General features: G+C 37.7%; 1 protein-coding gene across 3 annotated transcripts; it reads right to left on the bottom strand.

The window, feature by feature from the left end:
* Positions 1–4,477: 4,477 nt before the first annotated feature.
* Positions 4,478–6,349, bottom strand: LOC111883527 (TMV resistance protein N). Of its 3 annotated transcripts, none has more exons than XR_002847476.3 (2): positions 5,814–6,349; positions 4,478–5,373 (listed from the first exon to the last, which is right to left on the bottom strand). XR_002847476.3 is itself a non-coding variant. In XM_023879850.3 (2 exons), exons 1-2 carry the CDS (start codon positions 6,215–6,217, stop codon positions 5,136–5,138), a joined length of 429 nt encoding a protein of 142 aa, XP_023735618.1. In that variant the 5' UTR covers positions 6,218–6,349; the 3' UTR covers positions 4,478–5,135. The 3 variants fall into 3 exon arrangements, 1 of the variants encoding a protein (XP_023735618.1); XR_002847477.3 differs by having other exon boundaries at positions 4,478–5,892; positions 6,027–6,349; XM_023879850.3 differs by having other exon boundaries at positions 6,027–6,349.
* Positions 6,350–18,429: the final 12,080 nt, after the last annotated feature.

Genomic DNA, 18,429 nt, shown 5'->3' with positions numbered 1-18,429 from the left:
TAATATAATCCTAAACCACTCCTAGTTCACCTATGTCTCAAACAAGACTTGAACCTTCGACCTCAAGAAAAGAGGACGACATATGATACTGTTAGGCTAGAAGTCATTTGGTCATGCTTACTAAGATGCTTACTAAGAACAACTTGATTGGGAAAACACACCATCGTTTTACTATAGTAATTATAATCTTCAAACTTTGATTTAATCCTATTGCAAAATCAACTTTTTATTACTATAATTAGTTCAATATTTCAAAAAAAAATGTCTTATTAAAAAAGTTAGAAAAAAAAATATTCTAGTCGAAAATCAAAAGTGGACAATAAATATAGGATATATGAAATATAACATAAGTTTTATCCTTTTGCATCACTAACATCCCATGTTTTGAAAACCGGACCAGACCGACCGGTTCATTGGGGAATCGGTTCTGGCTCTGGTTCTTAGAGGACAAAAACCGTTTGTCATGTGAATCGGTGAAAACCGGTCCGGTCGAACCAGTAAAAATCTGAAATTTTAACGGTCGAACCAGTAAAAACCGGTTCAGTTCGACCGGTAAAAAGGGAAATTTTCAAAAATATATTTTTTTTTATATTTTGTACATTTTATATGATTAAAATTAATAATAATATAATTATAACATTATCCGTTTTTTTTTTCGGTTTTTAAGACCGGTTGTCAGAACAGTTAAACTATCAAACCAGTAAGATAGCCAGTTCGGTCCCCGGTTTAGTTTTCAAAACCTTGCTAACATCTCACAGGAAGCTCCCTACATACAAGTTGGATAATGCTCATATGGATCTCAATTTTGACATTTTAAACCATTACTTTTGACCATTCATACATCCTATCTAATAAATGAATGTATTTTTGCCACTTTTCACACTCTCATTCAATTTGTCAAATATTATTTTTTTTTCACATAATATTTAATGTAATAATTGCAATAAATATAGTAATAAATTGATATCAATTTCATTAATAAACTTACCTTTTAATTTCAAATTTTCCAAAATTAAAGCTCATTAGTTTCTTTTATTTATTTAAATTATTTGTTTAAATTTAAAAGATAAAAAACATTTTCATTATAAAAATTTCATTATTTTTCTTATTTTCTTATAAATTCAAAGTTCTTAAATATTTTGACATATATATTTAGTTTTTTATTTTTTCAAATTAACTCATATAATACATGAGTCTCACAATTAGTATCGAATATAAGTAAACCAATGAATCAACATAACCAAATAGATTACTAAGAAAATCAACACAATCATTAAACCAATTTTGATCATTTTGAACCACTTTTGACATTCTTCTTTGACCCATCCGAAATTTCAATCAACAAACATAATATCACCAAACTTCCTATAAACAAATCCATCCCATAATCCAGTCGATTTTTCAGATCAAACACTTGACAAAAAAAATTATTGTGTTCTTGAGGGTTCTTTCAGCAACATATCTTACGAACCACATAAATGAGTAATTTTGAGATAAAGCCAAGATTAGAGTCTAACAACATCAATTCGTCCAGAATCATCAATATACAACCCAACTCATCAATATCATCGCCATACCCGAAAGATTTGCCAAAATTGTGAATGAGCTCAACTAATTTGCAAAACTCATCCACAAATAGCAAATCGTTCCACACTCATAAGCTTTTTCATATCAAAATCAATTATTATCCAAAACATCATTATCGATCTCCTCAATAACTCGAACGTAGTATTCTTCTCCAATCGATTGATTATTAATATCCAAAAAGTTTTCCAGAACAAACATAATGTTCGATTGTCAGCAGAAGAAGACCAAGAATGAGTTTGAATATTCGATTAAGAGTGTAAATGGAGAAAAGAAAGTGAAACAAAAGATGTGAATCAATATGTCGTACAAAACGAGAACAATCAGATAATGGATCTAATTGATTTACGACTTCAAACTGCACGGTAAATAGTATTGGAACTAATGATTGGGCCATGGACTTAACAAATGAATTGGATCTAAATTTGAGCTATATCAATTATAAATTAGGATTTGGGATTGAACATATCAAATATAGGAACACAGATATTAGGATTTGGGATTGAACGTATCAAATATAGGAACACAATACAATAACATTGATTCCATGAGATCTTACTAAAAACCGATTGAATTACATAGAATTGTCAAATAATCATGAACCGTTCAATATGGTTTGGCTATAGTACCACTTGCTATGACTTGAATGTTTGATTTGACAGCATAATAATAAGAACGACACAACTGACACGACTCTTTTGGTATTAAAAGATATATTCGACATACTGAGGAGAACAAAAATCATGATCAATATCTAAATCTAAATAAATAACTCAACTCACAACTCTCAATGATTACATCTCTCATGCACATCTAAGTAAATAACTCCATCAAGGAATTTTTTGAGTCTTCTCTTGTTATTTTCCATGTAGAATTTTGCATCCAATAGAGATCAATTGCGGAACACTAGGGATATTTTTGATATGTCAAGATTTGAATCATGAACCCCTACGTAGCTTCCACCCCTAAACCGTTGGGATCCAATCGCTGGAGCTTTGGTTGTTTTTGTCCATGAAATTCTTTTAATTGAAGGTAGAGGTTGTAGATTATCATTGTTTAACCTCACAATAATCCTTAAATAACACATTAGGATTGTTTTTTCCTATAAATACTAGGTGGGAGACCCGTATGTTATACGAGTTTAATAAAACAAAAAATTAAATATGAAAGTTTAAACAAAATTTTATTTAAATTTGAAATTTTAGATTCAAAATTTTAAATTTAAAATTTGAATTTAAAAGGAAACATATTAAATAATATGAGTATTAATTAATATTGTAATTTATTGGTTATTTTCAATTAAGACAATTATTGATTGAGGTGTAAATATGATGTGTTAATTAAGAAAATATAAAAAAAATAAGAAAATGACAAATGGAAAAAATATTTAATCAAAAATACCAAAAAATGACATGTGTGAAAATTAATGAGGTAGTGACATATGATAAAATTATTTTCATTTATTATGGAGGATTAACCAATTATATACATTACTAGTTTATTACCCGTGAAACCACGGTTACAAAATTAATCAGAGGCGGATTTAGGGGGTTCATCGGTGGCACCGGCAACCCCTCATTTTTTTGGCCGCAGTGAAAAATTTTTAAAAATTTTATTTTTTCTATTATCGTGCAACCCCTAATTTTCCCGTGCAACCCCTACTGTGAAATCTTGCGTCCGCCCCTAAAATTAATTAAACTTTAATAGTTAGAACACAAAATTATTAATCAATTATAATTGTTAACTTAAATAAGTATGTGAAACTATATCACTTTAAATTTGTATTAATTTTATTTTAATTTTTATTCCATTGTTATTAATTTATTGTAATTAAAGTGAAAATATTAAAATTTGAAATAGATAATTAATAGGTTGACAAGTGTCATGCATTAATTAAGAGGTTTAATATGGTGACACATGGTAAAAAAAGAATAAAGTGTGTATTAATTAGGAGGTCTAATATGATCACACATGTCAAAAGGGGGTTAAAAGCTATTCTTTTATTAGAATAGAGATGTGTAGCTGTCCCTCATCAACCAGGTTTAAGTGGATAAATCAAAAACACAAGGGTAGTGAAATTACATAAATGGTCCTTGTTTAAAACAAAAATTATAGTAATGGTCCTTGTGTAAGACAAAGTTATAGAAATAATCCTTATCTAATACGGAAATTACAGAATTGGTCAATGAGATTATGGAAATGATCATTGTGTCTGACAAAATACAGTAATGCTCTCAATCGGTGTAATAGCGGAATTACAAAAACGATCTTTGTGTAGTTGTGTAAGACAACCTTACAAATGGTATCGAAAACATAAGATTAATAAACCCATTGCAACCCTCGGACCATCCACACTAGTTATGAAGAAAAAACTAGCTAATTGGGGCAATTACACATTATGGAATGGTCCACGTGTAATTTATGCTAATAATAAACAAAGCTTATATTGGGTTGGGTTAAGGGATTTAAGGAACAAATTGATTTATAATTTACAAAAAAAAATATTGGTATTTCATCCAAAAAAAATGATTAAATGTACATGCTTAGATTGAATCGAAGCTTCTATAAGCTAAGCGCTCCAAATATGATGTGTCGCCTTTGTAAGCTAACCGGTCCATATACGATAGCTTTGTAGTCTGTCTGATGAGATTTTCTCCATCCACAAGTGTGATATTATTATTAATTTGCAGCTTTTTAATGTTGACGAAAAGCATGATCAGCTCAAAGACGAAGTTACCTTTATGGGGATTCATATCACCAACTAATATGTTTAACCAATCAGGCATCTATTAATGAGGATCTTAATTCCAGCCATTGCATGCCACTCATGCTCCAATATCGTTACCACATAATCATCATATAATCATATTCACCAACAAAGAAAAAAGCAATATGCAAAAACAACTCTTTATTACAGGCATGTGGTAAATGATTCAAATCTCTTTTGTAGTATACCTTGAATTTTACAATCAGAATCTCCTTTCAACAAATTCAATGAACTTCTCCAAAATTCTATCATGCTATTTTTTCCTCACAGATCAACAGATAAAGAATAACCTAGTACTTTAAGAGCTAGTGGGCTTCCACCCTTTAAGAGCTAGTGGGCTTCCACCACAATAATGTGCTAATTGAACTGCAAGCTCCTTGAAATCTTCCATAGGCGTCTGGAATCCAAATGCATGGTGACTTAAAAGCTCTAATGATTCATGATCATTCAACAATTCAAGTTCATGCATCCTACAGCTCCAAGATATGGACCTAAACCATGAACGTATATCTAAATGCCTAGTTGTTATTATGATCTTGATTTGTGCATGAAAAGCGATTGTTCCAAGTAAAGCGCTTAATTCATCATGTTCATCAATGTCATCAAGAACAATAAACATATTTTTCACTTGTAATGCCTCCTCAACACTCCTCGTACCTTCAGATACACTAAATATACTCACATTCTTTCCCCGTAGAATGTCTCTAAGAAGTTGTTTCTGTAGCCCAAGCAAACCATCTGATTGTTTATAATGATTTCCAATCTCTTCAAGGTAACTGCTACTTCAAAATTTTTGTTTGTTTGAGTTGTAAATGAATTGAGCCAGTGTCTTTCCAATACCACCCATGCCACAAATTGCTAGAGCATTATCCCCAGATTGCTCATTTTCCAACAAAGAGTTGATAAATCTAGCTCGAGAATCCATTCCTATTAGATTAGCTGGAGTAGCTAGTTTCATATCTAGTTTATAATTAACTATATCAACAATTTTCGCAATAAAGTCTACTTCAGAGTCTTCAGACCTGTGTGAAAAGAATAAAGAAAATAAGCACAAGGGTGAGAATGGCATGATATCTATACATAAGTGACAGAAAATATATTTCTCAGATCAAATGAAAATTTCAATTATACAAACTGTTGAAAGTTAATCTAGACTAAAGTTTACTTCAAATTTATTACGGTTAATTTGGCAATTATAGTTAGGCAGCAGTTAAATTATCAACCACAAATGAAAGGTTGCAACAATTTGTGTAGGGGTGTCTTCTTAAGAGGCACATTAGTTATCGGTTGTGATGGCTTCATAGGCTACATGTGTATGTAATATGATGTAAAATGTTGTTACAAGTGATAAATAAAAATTCTGTTTTGTTACACAAGAAACTTTCCTGTTCTATCTTGTCTTCAATGTAATTTCTCCAACACAAACACAAACACAAACACACACATGTAAGCATGTAATTACCTGGTTCTGCTCTTTGCAGTTTGCATACATTCAAAGCAATATAAGCAAAAGAAGAGACATGATGCTTGCATACCTGAATCTGATCATCAGTTAGGCACAAATTACGATTCCTTATCAAATTTAAGGCCCACAACTATTAAACAAATCAGTATTGGATCCTGGTTGCGTTATTTTTAAAGGATTAAACTTTAAGCATGAATAGAGAAAGCATACCCAGAAGCAATCATTCCGATCAAATCAGCAACCTCTGTAAGGGCTGCCTTCCATCGATTGACTTTATACTCTGTCCGTTTTGACCCTGTCACTTCTATCTCAAAATTTCGTCTGTGGTTCCTGACATGGTAAAAAATCGGTAAAATGAAATGATTAAAGTTCCGCCTCTGCGCAAGGATCAGCAGCAACATCTGGAATTCGCATATCTCTCCGACAATACAATTATAGAAGCCCTAGATTGTGTGATTGCTCTCTCGATTTCCGGCGTCAGTTCTTGACCTCGTTCTATATTATCGTTATCCCTAAAAGTGCGAAGTCGTGCTCTAACTAAGAGGTTGTTTATAAATTAAGGGGTTGTTGGGATTCCTTTTTCTACCCAATTTTTTTTTTATAAAATTTATTTTCTTAAAAGTTTTTTTAGAAAAATTAAAATTAAAAGTTGTTTTAAAAAAATGTTTTGATGATATTTTTTGATTTTTAAATCTTTTTTACCTTTTAAAATATCAAAAGTACAAAAAGATACAATTTCTGATTTTTGAAAAATTCTTTTTTTCTTCTTTGACAAAAAATTATTTTGAAAAGATCTTTTTTAATTCTCAGATATCTTTTTTTTTATTGAAATCAAATATAGTTCATTACATATGGATGGAAGTCAAATGGACAACAAGCTGCACTTCAGATATCTTTTTTTTTATTGAAATCAAATATAGTTCATTACATATGGATGGAAGTCAAATGGACAACAAGCTGCACTGCTAGTTTTTTCTTGATAGCAAAACTAATACTTTTGAAAAAAACATCTTTAGAATTTTTTAATCTTTAAAAGAAGCTAGAAGTCAAAAAATGATTTTAAAAGCAATCACAAACACCCTCTAACTTATCACAAACACCCTCTAACTTATAGCTTATTACTAGTCTATAACCCGTGAGAACCGCGGTTATAAAATTAATTAAATTTTCACATTAAAGAGTCAAAATTATTAACCAATTATTTTAAATAAATTATTACTTAAGAGATGTTTTTTTAGTTATATAAAATTATAATCATTGATTTAAATAAATACGTGAAGTTATATCATCTTATAATATATATTAATTTTATTTTATTTTTAATCTAATATTATTGATTAATATAATTAGAGTGAATTTTAAAATTTGAAATTTAAAATGGAGAATCAATTTTTAATTTAATGTAAAATGCAATTAGAATTAAAATTTGAAATTGATAATTAATAGGTTGACAAGTGTCATGATAGGTAACATATAATATTGATGAAGAGTTCTAATAGTATGACACTTGTCAATAGGAGAATAAACGTATTCGTTTATTAGAATATGAGGATGAGGATGAAGATATGGAGATATGGAGATTAGCTTATAGCGGTGTGAGAAAGTAGCTTGTTTAGCTTCTCCCCACCACAATAAGCTGGTTTTTAATATTTCCTATCCAAACACTTAAACTTAGCTTATAACAGTGTGACAACCAGGAAGTTTTTGATCCAAGCAAAGTACTTATACAGATAATATAGAAACCACATCACGTCTTCATTGTAATAAACATTCGAAAAGATTATATTGAAATTTAATTAATATAAAGAATGTATTAAGTTTGACTTGGAAGTGTTCAAATTGGACAAAGAAGCCTTTCGGCCAAGAGAACCCTCGGACCGGAGACCCTAAACGAAGGAGGGGGATTTTGGTCACCCTTGGATCAAGAACCCTCCTGATTTCAGTAAGGATCTCGGCTGGGAATTTAAGGGCCCGAGGTTTGACTTGGGATGTGACACACCAACTTTTCTTCCCTTTACCCATCAAACATCTATATTATACATATCATTATACATCAAACTTCCATACAAGACACACAAGTAACCACCAAACATCCATGTTATACATACAATTGTCCATCAAACATCCATACAAAGCACTTAAACTACCAACATGTAAAAACAAAAGGCATCACCCCTCCTTCCTTTTAAACTCGACCGAGATTGGGTTTATCCCACTCTTGCCATCTTATTTTCACTAAAACTCTCTCATACTCACAAGTTTAAGTTCAATTCCTTTCAAGAATCACCATTTCAAGGTCGGTTCTAGGGTATTTGGTAAGCATATTCGACATCCTCTAGTAGTTTAACACATTTTTGAGTAAATTTCAACATGTTTACACATATTTTTCGTGTGTGAAATCCTTAGAAGAATCATCCTACAAGAAGCTCGTCAACTTTCCACACAAGAAGCTAGGCTCGAAAGCTCTCATCTCTTTCCTTCAAACCACACACGAAATTTACTAAGGTGAGTTCATACCCCTTTATTTTCAAGTTTTTCCAAGTTTTAGGGGGGGGGGGGGATACAAGTAAACAAATCCTATTTGGATGATCTAAAGGCTTTGCAAACTAAAAATACAAGTTATGTCACTAAAACATATCTAAGCTTAAAAATCAGCTTTTTATAGAAAAGTTGTTCAACTGACTATTTCCGGATGACGACATGATTCTGTTACACAGAAAGAAAAGGAGTTAGTGAGCTATTATGGTTGAACCTAGATGTATTTCGATCGTTCAAGTAAAGAGTAGAAGTATGTTCTCGAGGGTTCGACCTACATCCCTATGATGCAGTCCTAGTACAGAGTAGAAGTAAGTTCATAGAATGATCTCAAGACGTTTGTCGTCCAAACCAGGATACCATTGGTTGGTGAATAACATGATCCAACCTTTGAAAGATAATTGGTAATGATCCCTGAGCTAAATTAACCTAGTCCAATAACTTGACTAGAGTGGGTTTCAGATAGACTCCAACGATAGTATGATGAAAGTACTCAAATAAGGAGTGACACAGAAATTAGCCAACTGTCAATACCATTGATATTCATGACATAATAAGTTTGGGAAAAATGACCTTGGAGTAGGTCTTACATCACATCCAGAGTAGAAAGGTTTTTGGCCGCATAAAGGCCTAACTAAAAGTACTTACAGTACAAGATAGTTTCATAGAAAAACACCACATAGGACATATACAGGAAAAACGATCCCTTAAAACAAAAAAAAGGAAAGTAAAGCATCTCCTACTGGTGACGGTCATCCCTCTAGTGAACTCTCAGTTCAGCTAGTTGACGTTCCATATCAAGCAGGTGTCTTTCGTACACCCTCTGGCGTACTCGGAGCTCTATGACTTCGGCTCGTGTTTCAGTTAGTGCTTGTAGCAGGGTCTCATGGTCTCTCTCAGATCTCTCCTGAGTGTGTTTAAGGCGATTGGTGCGGATGGTATGCATTCCTGCATTGGCATCAACCTCTACAATATGATGGAGAGCTGTCCTGCCCTGAATCTCGTTTCGGGCAACTTTACGGACCAGGAATTGTAGAATTCTGTCTCTCGAGTTTCCTTCACTTATGTTGTAGAAGCTTTGGTCTCCATTGAATATCATGGGCTGATTCCGCTCTTCGCTCCATGTCTCCAAGCATTCTACCCAAGGAGGCGTCGGGCCATGAAAAGTCGAACGAGGGTTAGGATTTGGAATGGGAGCTATCGAGGGTAGGTTCTCAACTTCGGGTTTGGATTTAGCATCATCCGAAAGGTCTTCAGCATGGTGATCATTCAAAGGGATTAGATGATTATCCTCTGGTTCTTCTCCAAACCATCCATCATTTCCTTCGTTCGGAAGGTACGGGTTGTCGTGGGGATGGAGTCCAGCCATGTTATCTACGCGAGAATTAGAGTAAGGAAATAATTATTAGACGAACTATCTAGATAATTATTAGATAATCTTCATTAGTTACATCACTATTTGTAAAGTGCATACAAGTTATATGTAATCAAAACAGGATAGGCCTTCGAATAAGTGACCTCAACTCCAAACTCACAAGGAATAGGGGTAAGGCAAAATTTCACATATTCTAAGTCTATGACATCCTAGTAACATATAACCTTAGTGTATCCACTTAGCAACCATTGACCTAGTAATGAAGATCTTTTTAGTTCTCAAGTAAGGAATTATAGTAACACCAAATACTCCTATAGTATTCTAGACCTATGATCTGCTCTAGAGTTCTCATTATGGTAGTGTTGGTAAGTTTTTAGACTTGTTGTCACATCACAACCATTCTTGGGCATGTGCTAATCACTCCTCCGACCAACATAGTTGATCAGGCTATGCCACTCCCAAGACTGACCATACATCCCCGAGCTTACTTGTGATATTCAACAATCGTAATACTTTTGTTCTTGTCATTGTAACACTGATTTTAGTATGAATGCATGTATGTATACTTAGTTAAATATTTTAATATTTAAAAGTATAACTCTTGGTCAGAGTATTTTAATCCCATTGTATTTATACTTAGTATATCTTTTATGGGTTGGTATACTTAATTCACTATAAACAATGTTTTGATACCAATCTGTCACACCCCAAAACCAAGAACGGCGGAAACGTTATAGGGCGGAGGACGTCATGTAAAGTATCACAACAATGCAAAGTAGTAAACAAGCAACAACATCATCCATTTCATTAATAGTATAATTTTAAATACATGTGTGCTCTTTCATAGTATAAAACAACATAATGAATTATCAAAATAAAAGACGAGTCTTGACTGCTCCGTCTTCACAAAACCTGGTCGTCGTACTTGTCTATTTGTGACATGAGAATACAATTTATTTTGAAAGCGAGTATCAGCAATAAAGCTGGTGAATTCATAAGTATTTATGTGTCTTTGACTTGTAAAAACTGTAAAGGAAAGACTTGTAAATGTTTGAAGAAAAGTTTGTATAAGTACGAAAATGTTTGCAAGTAATTGTAAACGTTTGAAAACCCTAGAAAATCTCATATTTCCTACTAGTATAAAAAGGTAGTCTTCAACTAAGACCCAACTGTTTTGAAAGTAGCATTCTACCAAGACCCGACTGTTTTGAAAGTAGCCTTTTACCAAGACCTGACTGTTTTGAAAGTAGCCTTCTACCAAGACCCGACTGTTTTGAAAGTATGAACCTCTACTTAAGTGAAGGTTTTTCCTTGTACAACTATTATTATTCAAATATAATCTACCTCATCAATTATGTGAATATGACACAAAGTAAAGGTAATAATAATATATTAATTGGAATTGTATCCTTTTGTACTTGTCGTATGTACAGTGTAAGTACTGTACTATTTGTAATAAGTGACTACTATTGTACTAATTGCCTTAATTGAGTATTAAGGTATAATGTGATGGCTAGATCCCATACTAAACGCTCCCCTGTCAAGAGATTCTGAGACCCAAACGCGACCCCTGCAATGATTGCAAGCCATGAACATCCACATTATTATGATCATGTATACCCAATATAACTATCACCTTTTGTTTAGAACAATGCGTTAGTGATTCATTGGTATAGTTAGATCCTGTAATTGTTCTATGCTATAGCACCTTTTCGTGTATTGTATCTTCCTCCCTGTTTCTCTTTATTGTGTGTTCTATGTTATCGTGTATTGTATCTATGAAATAGTATCTATGTAATAGTATCTCTTCATATAGTATGTAATGTATTAGTATGTCTGTAATTGTACTTGTGTAATTGTATCTCTTCATATAGTATGTATTGTATTAGTATAGACTCATGAATGAACTGACTCTTGTGTGATTCCCTGTACTTGGAATAGTAAGTAGTATGTCCTAACTATACCTATTATAGCTACTAGTAATGTACGTGTATAACCGAAGTATGCCTTTGCTACCCAAAGGTACTGAACTGACTAATGGAACTTTTATGTCTATATATGTATACATGATATATAACTAATATTTAGACGACATTTGGACGAATAACCGATACCCTAAGGCCACTTTCCAACGAGGAAAAAGAAATAAAGTGAGCTAGCCGTCCCAGGTCCTTTAAACATTACTTATATAACTATACATATCTGGGCATGCATTTGACAATATAAAAGTATAAAAGAAGTTTTGTAAAACCTTTGAAAAGTTTAATAACTAATAAATGATGACTTGATGTCAGGTTGTAAAACAATTTGAAAACAGTTTGTTTGATAAGAACAGTTTTAAGCATAAGAAAACCTTTGTTTGAAACACAATTGTAACAGAGTTTGAAAGGAAACATATAGTATGTAAGACAGTTTGATAAAGAGTTCTAACATGTAAAAACGTTTAAGAAAGTCATTTGAAGTAATCTGTTTGGTAAAACAACTAAAAGTGTAGTAAATCCATTTGAATGCTAGTTATTAATCACATGTGATTAATGTACTAACTAGCATGATTCAACTTGTATCCCCCCCCCCCATAAAATCATTTATAAACATTTAGAAACATTTAAAGGTTAATTAAGGGGTATGAACTCACCTGTAGTGAGTGGTTTGGATGAACGGATGGTATAGGATGCTAAGTGTCAAGTGAAGACTTGAGCACACACGGATCCTATTTATCATATAATAACACATATATGTTTCCAATTAGTCATTTAACAACTAATTAACCAATTTAAGACACCCTAGGATATGGAAAAACACTTTGATTCAAGTGCTAGAAGTATCAAGGGTTGCATCTAAGGGTTGTATAGCCACTTAAGGGGGCTTTCGGTCCAAGTGGTATGTTTCTTGTGGTTTTCGGTCCATATGGCTTTCGGTCCAAGAGGTTTTCGGTCCAAAAGGTTGGCCGAAAACTCTTGTTATTTGATGCATAAGGTGATTTCCAAGGGCTTTCAACAAGCAAATAAGTGTTCTAGACTCAATACTAAGCATTAGGAAAGGCTTAAGGTCATTTTGCACCTTTCATAAGGGTTTTCAGTCTAAGGAGATGCACTAGACCGAAAACACCTTTGTTCTTGGATAAATGGATGTTTTCAAGGCTCTAAATTAGATATCCTTACTAGATAACAAGTATAGGAGATAGATACTTACAATATGGAAGCAAAGAAGGTGCTTTCTGGCCCAAAACACTAGTGTGTGTTCTTGGTGTTCTTGAAGAACACTTGATGATATAAGAAAATGGAATGATTTCACGGATGAAATCATGTAAGATCACTAGATAATGGAAGAGATCAACTAAACAAGGAAGGAAACACTTACAATCTTGAAGATCTTGACAAAAATTCAGATGATACTTGAGAGATAATTGTTCTTGACTTGGAAATGGAAAAAGAATGGTAAAAATGACTAAGTGTCATTTATATATGTAACAACTCAAATTTTCAAACAAATTTTTCTTTTTAATAATAGAGTAATTTCATTCAAAACAAGGCATAAATAATTTAAGTGTCATGTCAAATACAAACTGTCTAAATCCCAAGATCATCAAAAACATTCTTCAGTGTGTATTGATCACGCCGGCGCCTTCCCACGGTCCTCGCTAGTACCTGAAACACATACATCACCAATGTAAGCATAAATGCTTAGTGAGTCCCCCAATATACACTTACGCACATACGCCTTTCCAGGCCCTGACCTTCCGGTCCTCAACACAACGCCTTCCGGCCCATAACATAATCGCCTTCCGGCCCATAACATATTGCCTTCCGGCCCACATAACATACATAGCACACATATAACAAATAACTTACCACATATAGCATACATATCACATATCATATCTGACCTTCCGGTCACAAAGTCAAACCCTTCCGGGTACAGTGTAGTGAGAAGACTCACCTCGTAAATGCTGAAAGCTAGCAAATCCTGAAATCACTCGTGCACAATCCGACGAGCTACAACCTCCCTATAACATCACATAACTCTCATTAACACTTATATCTTCTAAGTGTGACTATCCCTAAGAAGTCAGACTTAGGTCAACTCTGGTCAACGGTCAACGGTCAACTCGACCGGACTCGGCGAGTGCCATGGCGACTCGGCGAGTCTAGACGTTCTCCAACTCTCTGAGAGTCCCTATCTACTCGTCGAGTATCCTCCTTGACCCGACGAGTTACTCCTGGAAGAATCGCGGGGCCACCCCGACTCCACTCGCCGAGTCTGAAGAACAGCTCGACGAGTTCCAGTCAATCTCCAAGCTACTCGCCGAGTCTGTTCATCGGACTCGGCGAGTCCATGCCATGCAGTCGATCAAACTGCTTCCTGAGATAAGTTTCGTCCCGAAATACCCAAGCATGGGACCTTCTGGACCTCTAAAGGTCCTAATTTAGGATTATAGTCGTTGGGTAACAAGGTACTAATTCATCTAATCACCAAATGGGTTCCATAAACCCTAAATCCATGCACACATCAACATAACAGAAAGGAATCCGAAATATTACCTGAAATATGCACTCTCTGTGTCCCCAAACCGCAGAACTCGAATCCCTTGCTGTTCCTTTAGCCAAAGCTCTTCTCCTCCTTGCACAACCATTTCTTCAAAGCCCTAATATCCTTCAATCTTGCTCTAGATGCCCACAGCCGTTTAGGGTTCTTCTCAGTCGACTAAAGACGGACAATGACGGCCTATAAGTGCATTATATACGACCCAAACCTGAACGGTTAGGGTTTTCGCTAAACAGCGTAGACTCGCTGAGTCCATATCGGACTCGTTGAGTCCAGTCGCGAACCCGCGACCAAGTCTGCGATCCTACTCGGCGAGTCTAGGCTCCAACTCGCCGAGTCCCCTCTTAACTCACCCCAAAAACATAATTTAACAATACCTGAGATTCCGGGCTGTTACAACTCTCCCCCACTTGGATTAGACTTCGCCCTCGAAGTCTCACTCTGAAAATAGTTCCGGATGCTGCTCCCGCATCTCACGTTCCGGCTCCCAAGTCATTTCCGACCCCTTACGGTGTTGCCACTGGACCAACACCAGAGGTACTTCCTTGTTCCTCAGAACCTTGATCTTCCGATCCCTGATGGCCACTGGTCTCTCGGCATAATTCAGGCTCGCATCCACCTGAATATCCTCCAATGGAACCACTGCCGACTCATCGGCTATGCACTTCCTCAATTGCGACACATGAAAAGTGTCGTGGATCTGTCCCAACTCCGCTGGCAACTCCAACCGATATGCTACCCGGCCTATCCTTGCAATCACACGAAATGGCCCAATATACCGGGGCCCCAACTTGCCCCTCTTCCTGAATCGAATCACTCCTTTCCAAGGGGAGACCTTCAGGAGAACGAAGTCGCCGACCTGAAATTCAAGCTCGGATCGGCGCCTGTCTGCATAACTCTTCTGTCGGCTCTGGGCAGTCAATAACCTCTGCCTAACTTGCTGAATCTGCTCTGTCGTCTGAAGCACGATCTCCGTGCTGCCCATCACTCTCTGTCCCACCTCTCCCCAGCAAAGGGGGTCCGCCATCTCCTACCATACAACAGCTCAAAAGGTGGCATACCAATGCTCGAATGATGGCTGTTGTTGTAGGAAAACTATGCCAATGGTAAATACACATCCCAACTACCCCCGAAGTCTAACACACATGCCCGGAGCATGTCCTCCAGCGTCTGAATCATCCGCTCGCTCTGACCGTCTGTCTGGGGATGGTATGCGGTACTAAAATGCAATTTAGTACCCAGCTCCTCATGGAATTTCTTCCAGAATCTGGAAGTGAAGCGCACATCACGGTCTGAAACAATCGAGATCGGTACTCCATGCCGAGATACCACTTCTCTCACATATATCTCTGCCAACTTCTCCGCTGAAGAACTCTCGCTGATGGCAAGGAAGTGTGCACTCTTCGTCAACCTATCCACAATCACCCAAATTGCATCAACTCCCCTGGCAGTCCTCGGCAATTTGGTGATGAAATCCATAGTGACTTGTTCCCACTTCCACTCGGGGATCTCCAATGGCTGTAACTTGTCATGCGGTCTCTGGTGCTCGGCCTTGACCCTACGGCAGGTCAAGCACCTCTCAACGAACCATGCGACGTCCCTCTTCATACAGGGCCACTAATACTCTTTCCTCAAGTCCAAATACATCTTCGTAGCACCGGGATGGATCGAAAATTTCGATCTATGAGCCTCTTCCATCAAAGTAATACGCGTACCGCCCACAAACGGTACCCAAATCCGACCCTGAAACGTCATAAGCCCTCGCCCATCCTTAACGAACTCTGAAATTAACCCCACAACCCGCTCTTTCTTCTGCATTTCTGGTCGCACAGCTTCGGTCTGCGCCCCACGAATAGCATCCAATACTGGAGTCATCACAGTCAGTCTCAAGCATACATCTCGCAATGGAGTGCTCTCCGCCCTGCGGCTCAACGCGTCGGCTACCACATTAGCCTTACCTGGGTGGTACAGGATCTCACAATCATAATCCTTGACCACATCCAACCACCTCCTCTGACGCATATTTAGGTTGGGCTGATCCATCAAATACTTCAAGCTCTTATGGTCCGTATATATTGCACATCGAACCCCATACAGGTAGTGACGCCAAATCTTGAGAGCGAACACTACTGCTCCCAACTCTAAATCATGCGTGGGGTATCTCGCCTCATGAGGCTTCAGCTGCCTCGACGCGTAAGCTATCACATGACCCCTTTGCATCAACACTGCACCCAGTCCCGAAATCGATGCGTCGCAATATACCACAAAATCTTCCATCCCTTCTGGGAGAGCTAATACCGGGGCTTCGCACAACCTCTTGCGAAGTGTCTCAAAGGAGGTCTTCTGCTCGGGCCCCCATGAGAATGCAACACCCTTCCGGGTCAATCTGGTGAGTGGCACTGCGATCTTGGAGAAATCCTTGATGAATCTCCGATAATACCCTGCCAACCCAAGGAAGCTCCTGATCTCAGAAGGTGACTTCGGCACTTCCCAACTCATCACCGCCTCAACCTTGGCCGGATCGACCAATATCCCTTTCTGATTAACGACATGTCCTAGAAATTGGACCTCCCGCAGCCAGAAGTCACATTTGGAGAACTTTGCATAAAGCTTCTCCGACCTCAATACCTCGAGGACCTCCCTCAAATGCTCCTCATGGTGCTCTCTAGATCTAGAATACACCAGAATGTCGTCGATAAATACAATCACCGATCGATCCAACATCGGTCTGCATACCCTGTTCATGAGATCCATGAACACAGCCGGGGCATTGGTGAGCCCGAAAGGCATCACCACAAACTCATAATGCCCATATCGCGTCCTAAACGCTGTCTTCTGGACATCCTCATCCCGCACTCTCACCTGATGGTACCCTGACCTCAGATCGATCTTGGAAAACCAAGACGCTCCCTGCAACTGATCGAATAAATCATCGATCCTCGGTAACGGGTAACGGTTCTTGACCGTCAACTTGTTCAACTCCCGGTAATCAATGCACATCCGGTGTGAACCATCCTTCTTCTTGACGAACAGAATAGGTGCTCCCCACGGCGAGCTGCTCGGCCGAATGAATCCCTTCCCCAGCAACTCCTGGAGCTGCGAGGACAACTCTTGCATCTCTGGAGGTGCAAGACGATAAGACACTTTAGCAATAGGCGTGGCCCCCGGAACCAGATCGATACCAAACTCTACTTGCCTCACAGGAGGTACTCCCGGCAGCTCCTCGGGGAAAACATATGGAAACTCACGCACCACAGGGACCTCCTCAACTGACTTCGGTCTCTCGGAAACCACCCGCGTATCCATCACATACGCCACAAAACCCTTACAGCCCTGCTGTAGACACTGCCTCGCCCTAGCGGCCGAACAAAAAGTTGATCCCGAACGGGTACCCTCGCCGTACACCGAGAGAACTCCCCCACTATGGTCTCGTATGGTCACCAACTGACGCTCACAGTCGATGACAGCGCCGAATCGGCTCAACCAGTCCATGCCTACGATGACACAGACATCACCCATCACAATAGGAATCAGGTCAATCGGGAATTCGACCCCGAAAATCTCTAGCACGCATCCCCGAAGAACCTCCGTGGCACAAATCACTTTCTCGTCAGCTATAGAAACCCTCAAAGGTCGACTCAACGACTCACGACTAGCGCTGATATGCTGACTAAAGGCTAAGGACACAAAGGACCTACTCGCACCCGAGTCAAATAACACTAAGGCAGGCACAGAGTTCACAAGGAAAGTACCTACGCATATAATAACATGAGCATAACATCTCGACATTAAAATAAATACATGAATTACAACATACCTGCCACGACATCGGGCGCAGCGCGGACCTCCTCCGCAGTCAGCTGAAAGGCTCTCCCACGAGCCCTCGGGGCCTCGACCTTCACCGGTCGAGCCTCAGTAGTCCTGGCAATAGGTGCAGATCCCTGATGAAACTGCGGACACTCGGCCTTCCGATGGCCGGTCTGGTTGCAATGAAAGCAAACCATAAACCCCTTGGGGCACTCCCTAGCAATGTGCCCCTCCTTGCCGCACTTGTAGCAAGCACCGGCTCGACATGCCCCATCGTGACCCTTGCCGCACTTTCCGCAAGTGCGGCTCTTCGGACCTCCTGTCCTCGAATCGGCGGACTTGATCTGCTTG

The sequence above is a fragment of the Lactuca sativa genome, chromosome 3, assembly GCF_002870075.4.
Source record: "Lactuca sativa cultivar Salinas chromosome 3, Lsat_Salinas_v11, whole genome shotgun sequence".
Classification (NCBI taxonomy): domain Eukaryota; kingdom Viridiplantae; phylum Streptophyta; class Magnoliopsida; order Asterales; family Asteraceae; genus Lactuca; species Lactuca sativa.
The sequence above is the reverse complement of the archived record's forward strand: the minus strand, read 5'-3'. Positions and strand labels throughout refer to the sequence as shown.

Coding starts and splice junctions, on each gene's coding strand:
- LOC111883527 (XM_023879850.3), bottom strand. CDS start 6,217: ATGTTGCTGCTGATCCTTGCGCAGAGGCGGAACTTTAATCATTTCATT. Junction 5,374..6,026: donor ATCGGAATGATTGCTTCTGG/GTATGCTTTCTC, acceptor CTTTTCACACAG/GTCTGAAGACTCTGAAGTAG.